Source organism: Motacilla alba, chromosome 2 (genome assembly GCF_015832195.1).
Source record: "Motacilla alba alba isolate MOTALB_02 chromosome 2, Motacilla_alba_V1.0_pri, whole genome shotgun sequence".
Lineage (NCBI taxonomy): Eukaryota > Metazoa > Chordata > Aves > Passeriformes > Motacillidae > Motacilla > Motacilla alba.
Window position 1 is genome coordinate 78,223,692 of NC_052017.1, and position 15,191 is coordinate 78,238,882.

Sequence of the window (15,191 nt, forward strand, 5' to 3'; positions counted from 1 at the left end):
CCCAGCAAGCATTTGTGGAAAGCTAATTATGGCTGAGAAGGTGTACATTCAAAATCTTATTGCTTGCAGAACAAAAAGCCTACCTCTGACAACGAACCTACTGGAAATTATTATGTTTTAAAAGTAAGACTTACTTTGTCCATTTGCATCTATTCCTTATACGAGGTTTAATAAATGGAAGTGTGAAAACTATTATCAGATTACAGAACCTACTCCCTCAGTAATTATTTCTTTCTTGAAACAAGTCAAAACCAAGGTGAATGGCTTATTAATGATGTGCCATGAAGAGTGTATCTGTGTCTTTTGTCCCTCTTTTTACTTCAAATTGTTTCAGGTCACTGAGTGCCAGCGAGGGCTCACTATGGCTCAGTAGAAGCTGAGCTGAAGAAGGAAATGAGTACTCATGTCCTGGGTACCCCTATTGCTTATAAGCAGAACCACATTAGTACCACTCATGTGCTAGTAAGCCAGTGGAAAGTTTGGCCCACAGGATTAAAACAGCATCTTTTTTTTTTTTCTTCAAAACTGTCAAATATTTCTCAAATATTGAGGAGGTACAGAGGGGTTCAGTTGACAGCCTGGTGCACGGGGAGCCCTGAACATTGTGTTCTCTGGCAATCTGCTAAAGGCCTTGAACAAGTCACTCCATCCCTCTGTGCCTGTGCTTCCCTAAAGACTCTGGCTGAGAAACCAAGACATTTGGAATGGAACAGTCTCAGATTACTAATTTCATGGCATGCTTAACACCCTGATGCTTGGAGTGCCAGTGACTGTACATTTTATTCTAGGTGGACTGTTCTATTCAAATGAGTGACTCAAATCTTCTTGTTTGCCATATTAGAATGATGAAGCATATGCTACCTCAGTGACAGAGATCTCATTGGGGATTTTAACTCTACTAAACGATATTTACATTAATTTCAGATGCTGTACTTCCAGTGGGAAAACTAATTTTTTTCTCTATTTAGAGGATGGCCTGCATGGCCTTTTGTATTAGTAAGTCCTTTCCATGATTCAGGACTGAGAACAGCTGAACCAAAGAAATTCAGTCTCATTTTCAGTCATTATTTAAATCAGGATGACAACTTGCTACACTCTTTTGCCTAGATGAAAAACAACTCTATTCAAAAAAGCAGCTTTTGTTGACTCCTCCTGTTAGACTTACAGGGAAAGATGAAGGAAAGTTGCAATATCGACCTAAGCCTCAAACCTTGCCCCATGCACTATTCCTGAACACACTGTTTCTTAGGATGCAGCAGAATTTGTGTAACTACAAGACTGACCTTTCCATAACATACCATTTCTTTCTGACATTTAAGTCTTGTAGGATCATAATAAACTCTGAATATTTCTTATGTTCAATGGGGACAGTTAAATCTGTTAAATAAACAACTGTCTGGTAACTACTAAGTGACAAATGTTCTAGAGAATGTGTTTATACCAGAATTCATTCTCACCACAGAGAGAAAGCCTTTCCTTTTGCCTTCCAAGGAAGTAATTATTCTTGCACAGTAATGTTTTCTTACTGAAAGTACTTCTGGTCATCACTGACCTCAACTATGGGATTAGAGGAGGATCTACAAACAAAGTATTAAAAGTTCCTCCCATATTCCTCAACTAGCAAAACTTACTCCTTTTTCTTCTTAGAAGTAAATTTTCCTTAAAAATCAACCATAGCCATATGTGCATGGGTATATACATACAAAAATAGTTAAATTAAAATAAACCATCACAACCCATTTTCTCCAATTTGTTCAATGTGGTGTAGAATCCTGATGATTGGTCTAGAAATGAAGTTATAAATGAGGATTTATGGCCCATCTCAATTACTAAATAAAAGTTACATAGCTGTAAACACAGAGCTGTGAAGCAGAACGCATGCATTCCAACATTACGTTTTACAGTGAGATAAAAACAAGCAATGGTGTCTTTGCTGAGATAGTATCGAAATCCAAATGTTTTGAAAACTCAAGTGCCATCCCATCTTTCTCCTTTTCTTTTTTTAATGCAGCAACCTGAATTAGTATTATGCAAGTACCACCATCCTGAGTCATATACTATGCAGTAAATGCAAAATACTCAAATTACCCCAGATTTTGCATTACATTACATTGCTTCACATTTTGCTAGACTGAAGATAAACACAAGACAGAGCTAAACCAAATAAAAAGCTGAAGGAAGATCAGGATAAAATTACAAAACATGCAAAGCATAATTTTTTTTCTTCTGAAGCTATTATAAAAGTAAGTGTAAGAACTAAGAAGTCAAGAAAGCTTTGTATGTTAAACAGTTCTATAAAGAAACACATGCATTTAAAAAAGGTCCAGCAAGTTAGGTGATTTGCAAAACTGGTATTGCATACCATTTGTGAGAGAGTAGAAAAACAAACATTCATGAACACAACGCTTAGTGAGAGAAAAATCAAATGTGAGTTTAAAAAGAAAGGCACTATAACCTGCCTACCACCTCCATGGCAAATGCCTCAACATTTTTGCTTTATATTTGCACATGCCCCTGTGCTGGCTGTGTTGCTTTCCTGGTGAATGTTATTAGGGATAACGTAGATTCTGTTGACAGCCCGGATTTCTGCACAAACACACCAAGTGCACACTAAGAGGCTGAATCTCCAGAAAACCGAAACCAGTTCTTCTTACAAAGGAGAAAAGACAAGTGGAGCGGGTAATCGTTTTGGTTGTAGTAGAAGTAGGATTATTGTCGCTAGGTTTTGTTGGCCTATTTTGAGTGGATTGCAGAAAGCTTCCTTGATCAAACACAGGATTTAAAAAGAGATTGATGTATAACAACTAAGGCTGAAAGGAGAAGGGGAAAAATAAATTAAGAAAAAAAATAAAACTCAAGCAGCCCAGGGAACGTAGATGTCTCCACGAAGTTAAAACTCAACAGGACAATGGTGGCAAATTTGTGCGTGAAAGGGAAAAAAGCCCCAAGGCAATCTGCCAAAATCCTGAAGTCAGTTTTAAGTGCTGGCACAATGCATACCCCAAGGTGCTCTGGCTGCCACGCTTCAGCATGTTAATTATGTGCCTTCAAATTAGAGACGAAAAAAGCAAGGACAGCAAGTTAGTAGGTATCAGCCTAGTGATCTATATTTTCAGCAGAGGCAGAAATTGCATCTAATGTTAGCAGGTGCTTTTGTGTCTGTATACATAGCCATGTTCGCATGTATACACACACACAGGTAGACACTCTTGGCTTTTTAATGCGCAGAAGATACCGGAACAGTTGATTATTTCAGAGCAGTACAGCACCGGAGAGCCAGAAGTTAGTACGGAGAATGATGGCAACGCATAGAAAGGGAGCATGGAAGGTTTTAGAAGAGCTCGCAGGACAGAGGTGCTCCGCTCTTACCCCATTACTCTGGGTGGAGTGAACTGACTGCTCGCTGGTCGAGGAGCATGTGCTCATGCGGTCTGTGTCCTTGCTGTGTGAAGAGTGGCGGTGGACCTGCCGCTGGAGGGAGTCATTGTCCCCAGGGAAAGTGAAGGAGCCAGGGCGGCTGGCAGGGGATGCTGGGATGGAGCTCCAAAAGGAGCCCTTCTGCAGGGGGCTGCTGGGTGGAAAGGTTTCCTTGCCAAAAGGAGAAGGGAAAGTCGTGGACAGAGGAGAGTTCATTGGAGAGATGGCTCCTGGCCTTGGCTTCCCAAGCGTCAGTGATCCTATGCTGTTTCTTGTTCGACTGTCCTCTGAGATTCCACGTGAGTCTTTCTGGGCTCCATCAGCTGAGCCAGAAATGTTTCCTGCTGTCTTCCTGGGACTTTCAATAACTTTCATCTTGGGAATCTGTTCAGCTTCTCTCTGAGGACCATCCGGCTCTGCACTGGAAGGGTGCCTGTCTGGCTGGCTCAGGCCAGTTTCTAAAGAGGTGTTGTAGTGTGGCAGGGAGTGATTGTGAATGGACATACCTGACATCTTGTCTGCCTCTGCTTGGGCCGAGGCTGCAGAGGAGACCAGGACTGGGGAATGGTGTCTGACAGGCTGGGGGATCCGGGAAGGCCGGCTACGGCTGGAGCTGGGGATGCCACTACAGCTGCTGGGGCCGCCGCTGTTACCGCTGCTGCTCCCGCCGCCGCCTCCACCACTGCTGTGGTTCCTCTGGTACTCGATCGGGGACGTCAAGGCTGCAGTGGGGGTGAGGGGGGAGGCGGTCAGGGGAAAGAGGGCAGGAGAGGGAACAGGAACAGTTTAAAAGAGACATGTCTACTGGCAGAAAGGGGAGCGCTGTTCAAATAAATTTCCTTAGCAGTGGAAAGTTGCCACAGACTTCAAGTCACTTTTCTGTATCTAACATTAATGACCTGCTGCATCTACCTATATTAAAGATTAAAAATCTGAAACTAAGAAGATGTTTTCCTCTAGGATCACACTGTCAGCCAGCAGCCAAGTTGGGAAAAAACAGGTGCCACTCCACATTCACTATTGTTGTTACTCATTACAACTGTTTAAAAAAAAAATCTAGGTTGGGACAACAACCGTTAGATATAAAAATAGAGCAAGAACCTTTTAGCGTCACAGCAGACAATACCACCTTCTACTTTTCTCCTGCAGAATATGAATGTTGCTGCCACAGTACGATGCGACAACAATGGCCACCAAAATAATACAAGCAAAACATATTCTGAATAGATACTTAAAATTCCACTTGGGTTTAGCCTTTAAAGGCTTGCAGTTGCTTAAAAGGGGTACACAAGCTCTCAACGGATGGCACCTATCTTGATTCACTCCTACAAAACATTTGGAAAATTTCACCAAGAGAACACCATGTAAATTCAGACTACCACTCTTATAATAAATGCAAGCATCTGTTCTGAAGCAGAAATGCAGCACATATCCCCCAACTGTTCTGTATTAGCTCAGTAAAAAGGCAAATTGCAAAACATTTCATAGCCAAGAAAAAAGAGATGAGAGAAAAGTCATCCAATTACGAACTTTCAGAAAAAGAAAATAATTTACCATTTAAAAAGTTGCGCTGGTTTTCCAAAATTTGGTTAATTTCATGGATCCATAACTGGCGGACTCCAGGACTAGCAGAATGCAAAATAAAGGTCTCCGTGACATCGCCCGTTCTTGATGTTAGTGCAAATTTACATGGATCGCTGTCCACATTTTCCTCCAGAGAAAGGCAACTCACCTTCATGAAAAAAAATAACATCTATTTTATGGGAAACATACCTTTAAAAGCTCTTTCTTAGGAGTTTATAGAGTCAGATCTTCAAATGATAACCACTTGTTCCTGTAGTAAAATAATACCATGACATGAAGTTACTTAATTCCAGTAAACTAAGAATTAGGGTACAGCTTACTGACACACTGTGCCTGAACAATCTCCAGCAGGTCAGCATGGCCCAGTGTTCTCCATCCCTCACCTTCCTTTCAGATCAGTTAAAATGCTGAGCCTGCTATGGAGCTCTCTCTACCACTGGCCCCCACTAAAGGCTTCAGTGGCAGATACAGCATTGCCTTGTACCTGGCTCTTCAGCCAGGGCTATAAATAGGTTCAGGTGGCAGGCAGAGCACCAAGGTGAATTAGGGGAAGCAGGGTCCACCCAAAACACTTCATGAGGGCTGCCGAGTTCTATTATTATCAGTTTTTTTCAGGAAGATCTTGAAGTGGGGAAACACTTATTTTGTTTGAGGAATATCTAAGAAGGTCGCACTACTTACAAATGTTACCTACATATTTGGGTATTGGAGAGGATACAAAAAGAGTTATTATCTCTACTTGCAATGATTTTGCAATGCGGTGTACACACAGCATGTAGCTGAAAACTAAACTTTGTGAATACTTGTCCAGCACTGTGTGCCAGAAGACCTCCTTTGATATGCTTCATGCAGGAGGCACCAGAGTACTGGGATCCAAAGATCTCCACTTAACATTAGAGTGAGAACAAATTCAGTCAGAAGTAATTTCAGGAAATGACTGACACCTCATTGTGCTCTACAGTTGCATACCCAGCTGTCACTCCTGACTGCCACAGAATGAGAAACTGTTACCTTAGCAGAGTTTGTGCAGGGGACACAAAAGACTCACACACAACAGTTACCTTGATACTGTTTTTAAACAAGAATCCGGGCATGGAGAAACCTTTCTTTTTATCTAGCAGCTCACTGAAAATGACAATCTGCTCAAACAGGAAGACCCGTCTCTCCTTGCAGCGTGGCAGAAGTCCTGCATCTTGGTCTGTAACCAAGAATGTGTCCTGGAGCAGGAGCTTACCCTGGGCTACAATTTTACCCTAAACACAGAGGCAAGAAAAAACACATTTAGTGAAGTTCTTTGTTTCTTTCCCCAGTCAACCTTTTTGAGCACATGTTCATGACAAATTTGTGTATTTCCCACCTTCCAACTGTTATTGACCACTATATATTCACTTCTCCTCCTATACACAATATATTCTTGTGCTCTTTCTCAAAAAAAGTCAAAACCAAAAAGGAACCACATACAAAAAAACCCCACAAAACAAACAAACAAACAAACAAACAAACAACCCCCCCCCCCAAAACCCCCAAACCAACCAAGCAAGCAAAAAAACTCCAGACCAAACTCCAAAAATCCACTCTACCCTTTTTAATTCATCTGCATTTTGAGGCTTGGAACACTAAGGCTTTCGTTTCTCTATTCCAAATAATTCCAACAGCTACTCATATAATCTTCCAGGGTGCTGAGTAGGGGCAGAATTCAAGTCCATGTCTGCATCACACAATATAAAGAGCTTTGCAAGTAGAACAGGTGACTGTGGCCTGGCTGATGCATCCTGCTTCAGTAGCCAATTTCCATCTTTTCTAGACTTAGCAAAGCAAGGATGGCTACAGTTGCCTCAAGTATATGATGGACCTTAGTGACTCCTCCTTTGTCTACACTACTGAAGTCAGGTCTGCTCACTGCTGATAACTGATTATTTCACTATTTTGCAAGCCTTTAGCCAATAAGGGAACTGTAGTAAGACTGGTCCTTTCTTGATTCTGCAGAAGGGCTTTACCTAGTGTGACTGATACAGGAGGTAACGTTTCCCAGGAAAATGTCCTTGGCGGGCTTGAGCTGATTTTTCATTTACCGCTTTTTGCACCAGCTAACCAGAGAGTGAAGAAGCACTGCATACATTTCTACCCACAACATTAATGATTAATTTCTACAGAACCTGACAAAATCTCTAAGCAAAACTCAACTTACATCAAATCCTTGCAGGCGGCCAACATTCATCATGTCATTACACCGTTTTGGTACTATGCACATGACCTCTACAGCTTTCTGTTCAAGACAAATAAAAAGTCAAAGCTTTATTTTCCAAATGAGTTAGCAGCATAAAATTTTGTTTCATCTGATATGGTTGCTTTAGAACAGAAATGCAAGAAGTAAACACTTATAATCACTTTCTCAGGAAGATCAGAAAAGGAAAGTGACTCTGCCAAAACAAAAGAAGTTCTGAGTTAAAAGAATTCATATCATTAAGAGAAAATGTCTCAAGTACCTCCAGTTCTGTTGTGTCAAGATTAGCTTTTTTAGAATACTTGAGGAAGTCCTGAAAAAGAAAAAAAAATCAAGTAATACTTCTTTTCTCATTAATCATCAACAAGAAATCTTAGAAAATCTGAATTTGATATTCTCTATTAGAATATGACAGACTGCAGAAGACAACCATTTGGATTTAACTCATACAAAACATATGCTAAGGCAATGACCTCTGTGCTACACAGGGTTGCTCTTCAGTAAACACTTATGTGATATTAAAATGAATGCACATGTAGCTGGAAAAACTGTGATGACTCCAAACAACTTGTATCACGTTTACATCTGAAAACAGTTGAGAATTCCTTCTCCCATTCCTGTGACACTGCTACAAATGTTAAACATTTCCATGGCCTAAACATTCGGTCATTAACTGTTAAAAGAAAAAAAAAATTCTGGCCAAGCCAACTACTGCAATTTTTATAACTATCTGAATGTGCTCACAAAATAATGATTTGGCATTGCTTATAAATCTGAGTTCTGTTAGGGAAAGGGGTGGGAAAACATCAGCATTAAAAATTTTCTTAAAAAAGAAAACCTATTTGTTAACACATCTATAACATATCTATTAACAAAACTCATTCATCGTGACATCACTTTACCTTTAGTAACAGCTGGTATTTCATAATTCTCTGCACAGGTTTTATTAGCAAGTCTGTGAGCTGAAGCCTATGGCCCAGGCGTTGCTTTAGATCCTGAGAGTTGTAAAACAAACATTTGGGTTTGTTCAGTTAGAAAGACCTTTGTTTTGTTGAATTAGAAACACAGCATATGTATCAGTATATGAAGATAAATAAATAAACAAACAAACAAATAAATATATAAACAAGGATATATCAGTATTAATTGTTATCACACCAGAAATTGGTAAAAGTCAAAAAATAATCTAATCTTCAGTTAGCAAAAGCTGGAGTCCTTCCCCTTATCACCATTGCTCCCAAGGTATTCCCTTCTGCAAGTATCTTTCACCTCTTTCTTGACAAGGCTTCAGAGTGAAATGTAATTTTTCAGTCACAGGCTGTATACAGCCCATTTTCAACAGTGATCTCTGCTTATCCAGAATTGCTATTTATTGCTACATAAAATGCACTGGTAACTGCCTGGGCTAAGGCTACTAAGGATAAGACTCTACTGATTAATTAATATCTTACACCTATCCTTTAGTTTTCATCTCTAGGAGTCTGTATCAGATTTGAGAAATCAGAAGAGAAATGGCAAGCAATTGCAATTTAAAACATTAACAACAATATCTGCTGCATTTTTTTTTGTTTTTTTTTCTGGTTTGATCAACAGATTTAAAAATCCTTCACCTCACGTATCCCCTCTCATGAACTTACCTCAAAAAATGTATCAATGTATTCTGAGACAATGTGCTCAGACTTTGGTTTGTTTTGGCAGTAAACTATGTACATGTGCAACCTTCTCTCCTGGAGGAACAAAGACACAAAATGATACATCGTCATCAAGAAAAACACATGACAGATTAAAATGGAGTATTATTTTAAGAAATATGGTAGTTCATATGTATGAACTTAAAAAGACCCCTTAAAGGAAAGGAAGCAGGTTACATATGCAGAAATTACAGACCTGAAAACACATTTATTTGGGAACATCATTATGATTTTAGAAAGGCAACACAAGTGAAAAAAACTTCTACAGGTATAAATTATCCTGAATGACAGGTGTTCAGAGATGATAACTGAGCAGGTCCCACAATAAACTTAAGCATGAAAATTGTTCTATTTTGTTTCACCAAGAGCCATGGAAGGTTCGACAAGATGACTCCACAGTGATCCTTTCCAACCTTACCCATTCCATGATTCTGTAATGGAGCCTTTGAAAGACAGTATTTTTTATTCTATTTTAATAATGTGATTATTATTGAAATTTATTAGAATAATTACCTCCTCCTGTTTACATGTACAGAACAGTTAGGAGAAAACTTTCATGTCTTTTATTTATATTGGCTGTCCTACTGGAGTTTGGCTGGGGATGTAGGTGATGAAGCCTGGAAATGGAAGCACTAGCACTTTTAAACTCTGATCCTTTATCTTGTGCATGTGTTTTTAACACCAAAGCAACAGAAAAAGAGAGAGGAAATAACTTCTGCCTTTAAGATTTATTCTTGATTACTGACATTGCAGGTTAAGAAATACAGACGTACCTACTCCAAAATCTTTCCAACCACTGTGCTAGGATTTGTTTGGGGTTAGAGGCTTTGCTTCCCAGAGACTTACAGAGTACTGACAGTGAAGATAAATGGCAAGAAAGAAATTAAAAAATGAGATGGAGATTGGAAAGGACACAGGACACAGATTAAGAACAGGAACTGAATCATTGTGTTCTAGCTGATAGGGTTTTGCTAGAGGATGCTGTAATAGCATCACAGCTTGCTTTCCCATCTGGAGTGGTAAAGGTGCCTTTCAAGGACAACTCAATTACAAATATTACCAGGAGAAAGTAAAACAGCAATCAGAAACACAGAGAGCTACTTCCTACAGGTTTCCTACTTGCCAGCAACAAATTCTCATAAGGGGAAAGGATATAGAACTAGAACACACTCAAACTGGAAGAAGAATGAGCCTCTTTCCTATTTTTATTTCTTATATGCCACGCCATTGCACGGCTACCTGGGATTAGAAGGCAGGTGTCATATGAAATGATGATTCCCTTGCACCAAAGTGTAACTGAATAGAGAAATGGGGCCCACATTCATGTTCCCTCTCCACAGGAAGATACTAGGGACAAAGACTAGAACATTTACTTCTTCTATTTATAAGCTCATAAAAGCTATCTCTCCACCTCTCAGAGGTGAAGAACATTGTACAGCACTTTCTTAACTGTGTTGTACTTAATAGTCAATCATGTTGGCCAGTAGCAGCAACAGAGTTTGCCAAAAAAGACATTTGTACTTACATGTTTAACAAACAGGGATCCCAGCTTTTCTGGATCTTCAAGGCACTTCTCCAACTCTCCTAAAAAGAAGCTGAACATAAACAGAATAATCACACATTATAGCAACAGGTAATTGCAAGGCAAAGTGGTCTTACTGCAAGGCAAGACACTTTCATGTCCCCTATCAGCAGCATTGAATATTAACATATGTCCAAACTGACAATGGTAACAGTGTAATACTTCAACATAGCTTCTTAAAAGGACATGCTGAATCCATGCCAAGATGAAAAAAACCACCTGGCATTCACTTATAAAATTATTAAATTTCATATATATTGATTGAAAGCTTTCCCCTTCCTAATCTGAATGCTTGCGATGCTAATACTGACTTGCTAACCACCCCTAACAAATTCTTAAGACTGTATTGTTAGAGAGAAAGCAATGTACAAAGTTTTGTCAATATCAGAGATCCTCAGTTGAAGTACTTGCTATATATATATATATATAAAAATATATATACACACGCATCCTTCTTTAAAGTGAATCTTCACACCAACATTTGTAAACTGAAGTTACATTTTCTACAACTCAAAGCACAAAACCAACTGCATTTACCTTGTATCTGAATATCTGAGGAAATAATTCCTAAAGTTCAATCTAATATTTTTTAGGTACAATACGTACTCTCTGTGCCAGTCATAAATCTGGTGAATGTTTCCAAATACAATCTTGTCTTTGCCTTTCATATCATCAGGTACGCCATCTTCCTTCATAAGTGCCATATAACCCTGCAACAGTCCAAGTAAATTCACTGTCAACATTCTTACTAAAAAAAAAAAAAGCGAGTTGTCTTCTAATCCCCCTTTTCCCAGAAGATATCCAATGACAACAACTGCTCGGGACACAAAGCCAAACCAGAAAACTGTTCTATAACACAGCATAACATAAAGCACAGATACAAAGTATCACAAATTGAGGTGAGGCTGTCGACACAATAGTGCTAGAAAAATTAATTCACTCTAATTTAGCCTGTGTGAACAGGCTCGAAGCACATAGGAAACTTCCACAGCCCTTCTCCTTACTGCCTGAAATGTAAGAGCCACTGAAGTGGCTTCTGTGCTGCTTTGCTCTGTGTCTCTTATTTCACTCACACTAACCCCACAGCAAAGTGGGCTGAGGAGGACACTGCACTCCATGGACTACTGCTTGCAGTATGAGCAAATCAAAGACGAAAAACTAAAAATCAATTCTGTTAGCAAGCATTCTCACTGCAAAAGTTCCTCTTACATTCTCCCACAGACCCATCTTAGTTTTGGTGCCTACATAGCTGTCTTACTGAGTATTTCTCACCATATAGTTAAATTAGGAGTCTTTTTAAATTTTGTAATATTCATGTTACTCTATTCCTTCTTTTTTTCCCCTCAGTAGTTCTATTCCTAAATAGCCAGGCCTGGTTTTGGTTTGCCAAGTGTATGTTTTGATGTCCAGCATTTTCACCAGAAATTATGTCATCATTTACAAAAACACCTCTATTCAGATTCCTAATGCACCCTTTAAATACTGTACAAACACTATCACAATGCTGATCTTTCTTTCCCTCCCTGCCTCCAAAACAGAGTTTAAGAATTAAACTTTATTAGGCTAAAATTCAGTCATGCTCACTCCTTCTACTCTTCCAAATGCATTTTGTTGGTAGCTTATGACTGAGGGGAGATGTGTGATGTTATCTCATTTTACAGCAGGGGAAGCTAGGAAGTCTAAGAGAACCCTAGTGGTAGGAGAGGAAGGAGGACTTTCAAATCTTGCATAGCTGCTCTGTATGCTGAGGTACAATTTTTTTTGTTTTGTTTTAAATTTAGATGTGCTAAATAAACCCACTGTCTACTAGGACAACATTAGGCCAGAGGTAGGAATTAAAAAAAAAAAAAGACAAATAACTACACTCCTCAAATGAACAAGGTGAATACAGTAGCAGGAAAGAGGAGTAAAATATGATGTAGCATTTTTATACATTAAAAGCTTACAGGAGGGAAAACTCAGAATGTAAACTTTCACATTTTTAGTCTCTTCCTGCGTATCATTTTGAAAAACATAGTGAGGTTCAAGCCACATAGCTGGCTAGTAACACATTTTAAAAAGAAGACATCAAGAGAATTAAAACCATCATACCTCAACTACATAGCCCAGATCTCGCACATAATCTCGCTCTGTCTCCACTAATTCCTGTAAGACATAGCTACAGTGGAAGGAAAAAGGTGAACAAATATTAAAAAATGAAGCAGATTTTTCAATAGCATTAATGGCATACAACTTTTTTGACATTTGCAGTCGCATATGTTTGATAGACAGAACTGAAATGGAAGAATTAATGTACATTGGTTCTTAGCAAGATACTGCTTTGACTTTGAAACTGGACAAGGCTTGCTTCTGTTTATCTAAAGTCAGATGTTTTCTTAAACATGACATTAAAATTAAACATTTAACTATTGTTTAAAATGAAATGCTATTACGTCTCTGGTCTGGAGACTCTTAGCTATACGGACGGTTATTTCCGCACACAAGTTTAAAAAATTTGAAATCAGGTGTGTTTTTATTCTACCATGGTAACAGTTTACTACTACATAAAGAAATTAAGCATGGGTTGAATAGAATGAGGGGAATGACCATTTTTTTCAAGCCTAATAGACATTCGGACATTTAAAGATCAGCATCTTCCCAAATAAATGCGAGTGACATTTATTAGCAGCAGAAGTCAAACGCAGGTATGACTAGAATTAAAAATCACAGATTGAATGTCACAGAGAAATGCAACCACATGCTTGACATCTAATAAAAGTCCTCCCATTTTCAGATTAACAGTTTCTGCTGCCAGTTCAAAATAAGCATTGTAAAAAACCAAAAAAAATGTAAAAAACTGGTCTTACTGTCGTCTTTTTAAGGAGCTGGATTTCCTTTCCTCCATCTCATCTATGGGTGATGAGGAGGATAGAAGGGAGTTATCTGAAGGGTTGAAGGACGGACTGCTGCTGTCACCTTGATCTACCAACAAGGAACTTGGACGGTCCTCCAGAGCCTGAGAAGGTATTCAAGACAGTCAGCAACAATGATTTATTTCTCCTTAATTCAAAAGAGACATTACAAGCTGCTGTAAAGCAATCTATGGGAGATCAATTACTTTTATGTATCTTGGCAAAGCAAGTCACAAACCTCCAGGAAATCAGGCAACAACATGGTTTTCCATGACAACCGAGCCTTTGAAGCACATATGAGAAGCACATTTGAGACGACAGTCTTCCCTTCACAGGAAAATAAAGGAGCTGAACTGGTTTGAGCAGCAATGGCTAAAAGTGGGACTCTCCTGCTCAGGATGCAAGTAGTTCTATGGTGGGAGTGGCACAAATGTGTCCTCACTGCCAGGGATTAAATTATTTTTGTCATATTTGACTTCTGGCATGTACAAGTTACTTTCAACAATAAATAGGACATCTTTAAAGGAGATTTTTATGGTGTTACATTTTTAACTCAAGAGAAGTGGTGTTCTCTGTCAGATGCTTTAGTTATCTTAACAAAAAGCCAAAACAGCATCTCCATGAATAAAATAATGACTTCTACAGTGCCAATGTTGTTTATGAGCTGTTCAGATCCTAGAAAAAAGTCCCTGTATCCTCTTCTAGATACAATATCTCCCTTGCATGGACTCCACAGGCTTCTGTTTGTATAAAAGATGAAGAAGCAATAGGAGGAAATAATATGAACATCTTCTATGAAGTATTCATTGGATTTCTTTAATTCAAGCCCACCATCTTGGATCAAGCTACAGCTATGCATCGCATTTTCCCTGCATGTGATACAGCCTTATTGCAAGGCTTATTGCATTTACTTCACCAGGGTGGGGTTCAGCCATAATCTTTTTTAGTTTCCTTGCAAAAAGTAAAAAACAATAATGATATGACTAGCCCAAAACCCAGGGGAAGCTGAACCTTGGCTAAAACTGTGAAATGAGAACATCTCCCGCAAGGACTTTATGCATGGATCATTAAGTTATATCCACTGCTAGGCAGCCTGAACGACACACGGACTACCAAACTTTCCATTTACAAAAGACTGTTGCATTTTCCCATAGCTTACTTTGTATTCACCCTGCTGGTGTAAGAGAAGTAAAAAGCAAAGTTAATACCCAAGAGAGTACAGTAATTATTTTATGCAATAATGTAATTTTCTCTGAATGTGAGAACAGAAAATAGAATTTCTAATTCTGAAAGACAAAGCTGCTTCAATTTAGAATAAACCTGGAAAATATCAACCTCTGATAACATGAGGCTGCAATGATGCAATTCTTCGCAATTTTTCACAAAGGCACTTCCTATTGAGCCCAAGAGGGGCTATGCTGCAAGAGCTGTATTTAAAGGTTTTGAGGAAATCCAGAATTGCTGAGGGACCTCTTAAGACCATATAGTCCAATCTCAAACAGGGTCAGCCAGAGCAGTTTTTCCCAGACTGGGTCAAGCTGGGTTTTGATTACAAAGGACCTTCCTGGAATTATGCATATAATGAGAATCTTCAGAATCACAAAAACTTTAAAATACGTCAATGATGATCTTCAGAAACATGGAATATTTAAAACATAGAAAACTAAAAAAGCTAACACAAATTCCTCCTACTTCATTTGTTAGCAAGGATGGAGGCACTAACATGCAAAATGATCCCTTTACTCTTTTGCTGATTTCTTTGTTATCATGTTGCCTAAAGAACAACCAGGTAACATAAATAT

The 15,191-nt window shown here is 38.9% G+C and overlaps 1 protein-coding gene across 4 annotated transcripts in view; it reads right to left on the reverse strand.

Moving 5' to 3' along the window:
* The window catches only part of TRIO (trio Rho guanine nucleotide exchange factor), a 242,903-nt gene that overhangs the window by 11,171 nt on the left and 216,541 nt on the right, over positions 1-15,191 (reverse strand). For 3 of the 4 annotated variants that reach the window (XM_038125615.1, XM_038125626.1, XM_038125634.1), the window contains exons 38-48: positions 13,345-13,493; positions 12,590-12,656; positions 11,105-11,208; positions 10,442-10,511; positions 8,863-8,952; positions 8,128-8,220; positions 7,488-7,538; positions 7,190-7,267; positions 6,063-6,254; positions 4,972-5,149; positions 3,370-4,139 (exon numbers count right to left, since the gene is read on the reverse strand). In XM_038125615.1, coding sequence (XP_037981543.1) covers positions 3,370-4,139; positions 4,972-5,149; positions 6,063-6,254; positions 7,190-7,267; positions 7,488-7,538; positions 8,128-8,220; positions 8,863-8,952; positions 10,442-10,511; positions 11,105-11,208; positions 12,590-12,656; positions 13,345-13,493 — 1,842 coding nt within the window. The remainder of the gene's footprint in view (positions 1-3,369; positions 4,140-4,971; positions 5,150-6,062; positions 6,255-7,189; positions 7,268-7,487; positions 7,539-8,127; positions 8,221-8,862; positions 8,953-10,441; positions 10,512-11,104; positions 11,209-12,589; positions 12,657-13,344; positions 13,494-15,191) is intronic. The other variant, XM_038125641.1, reaches the window with a different exon arrangement.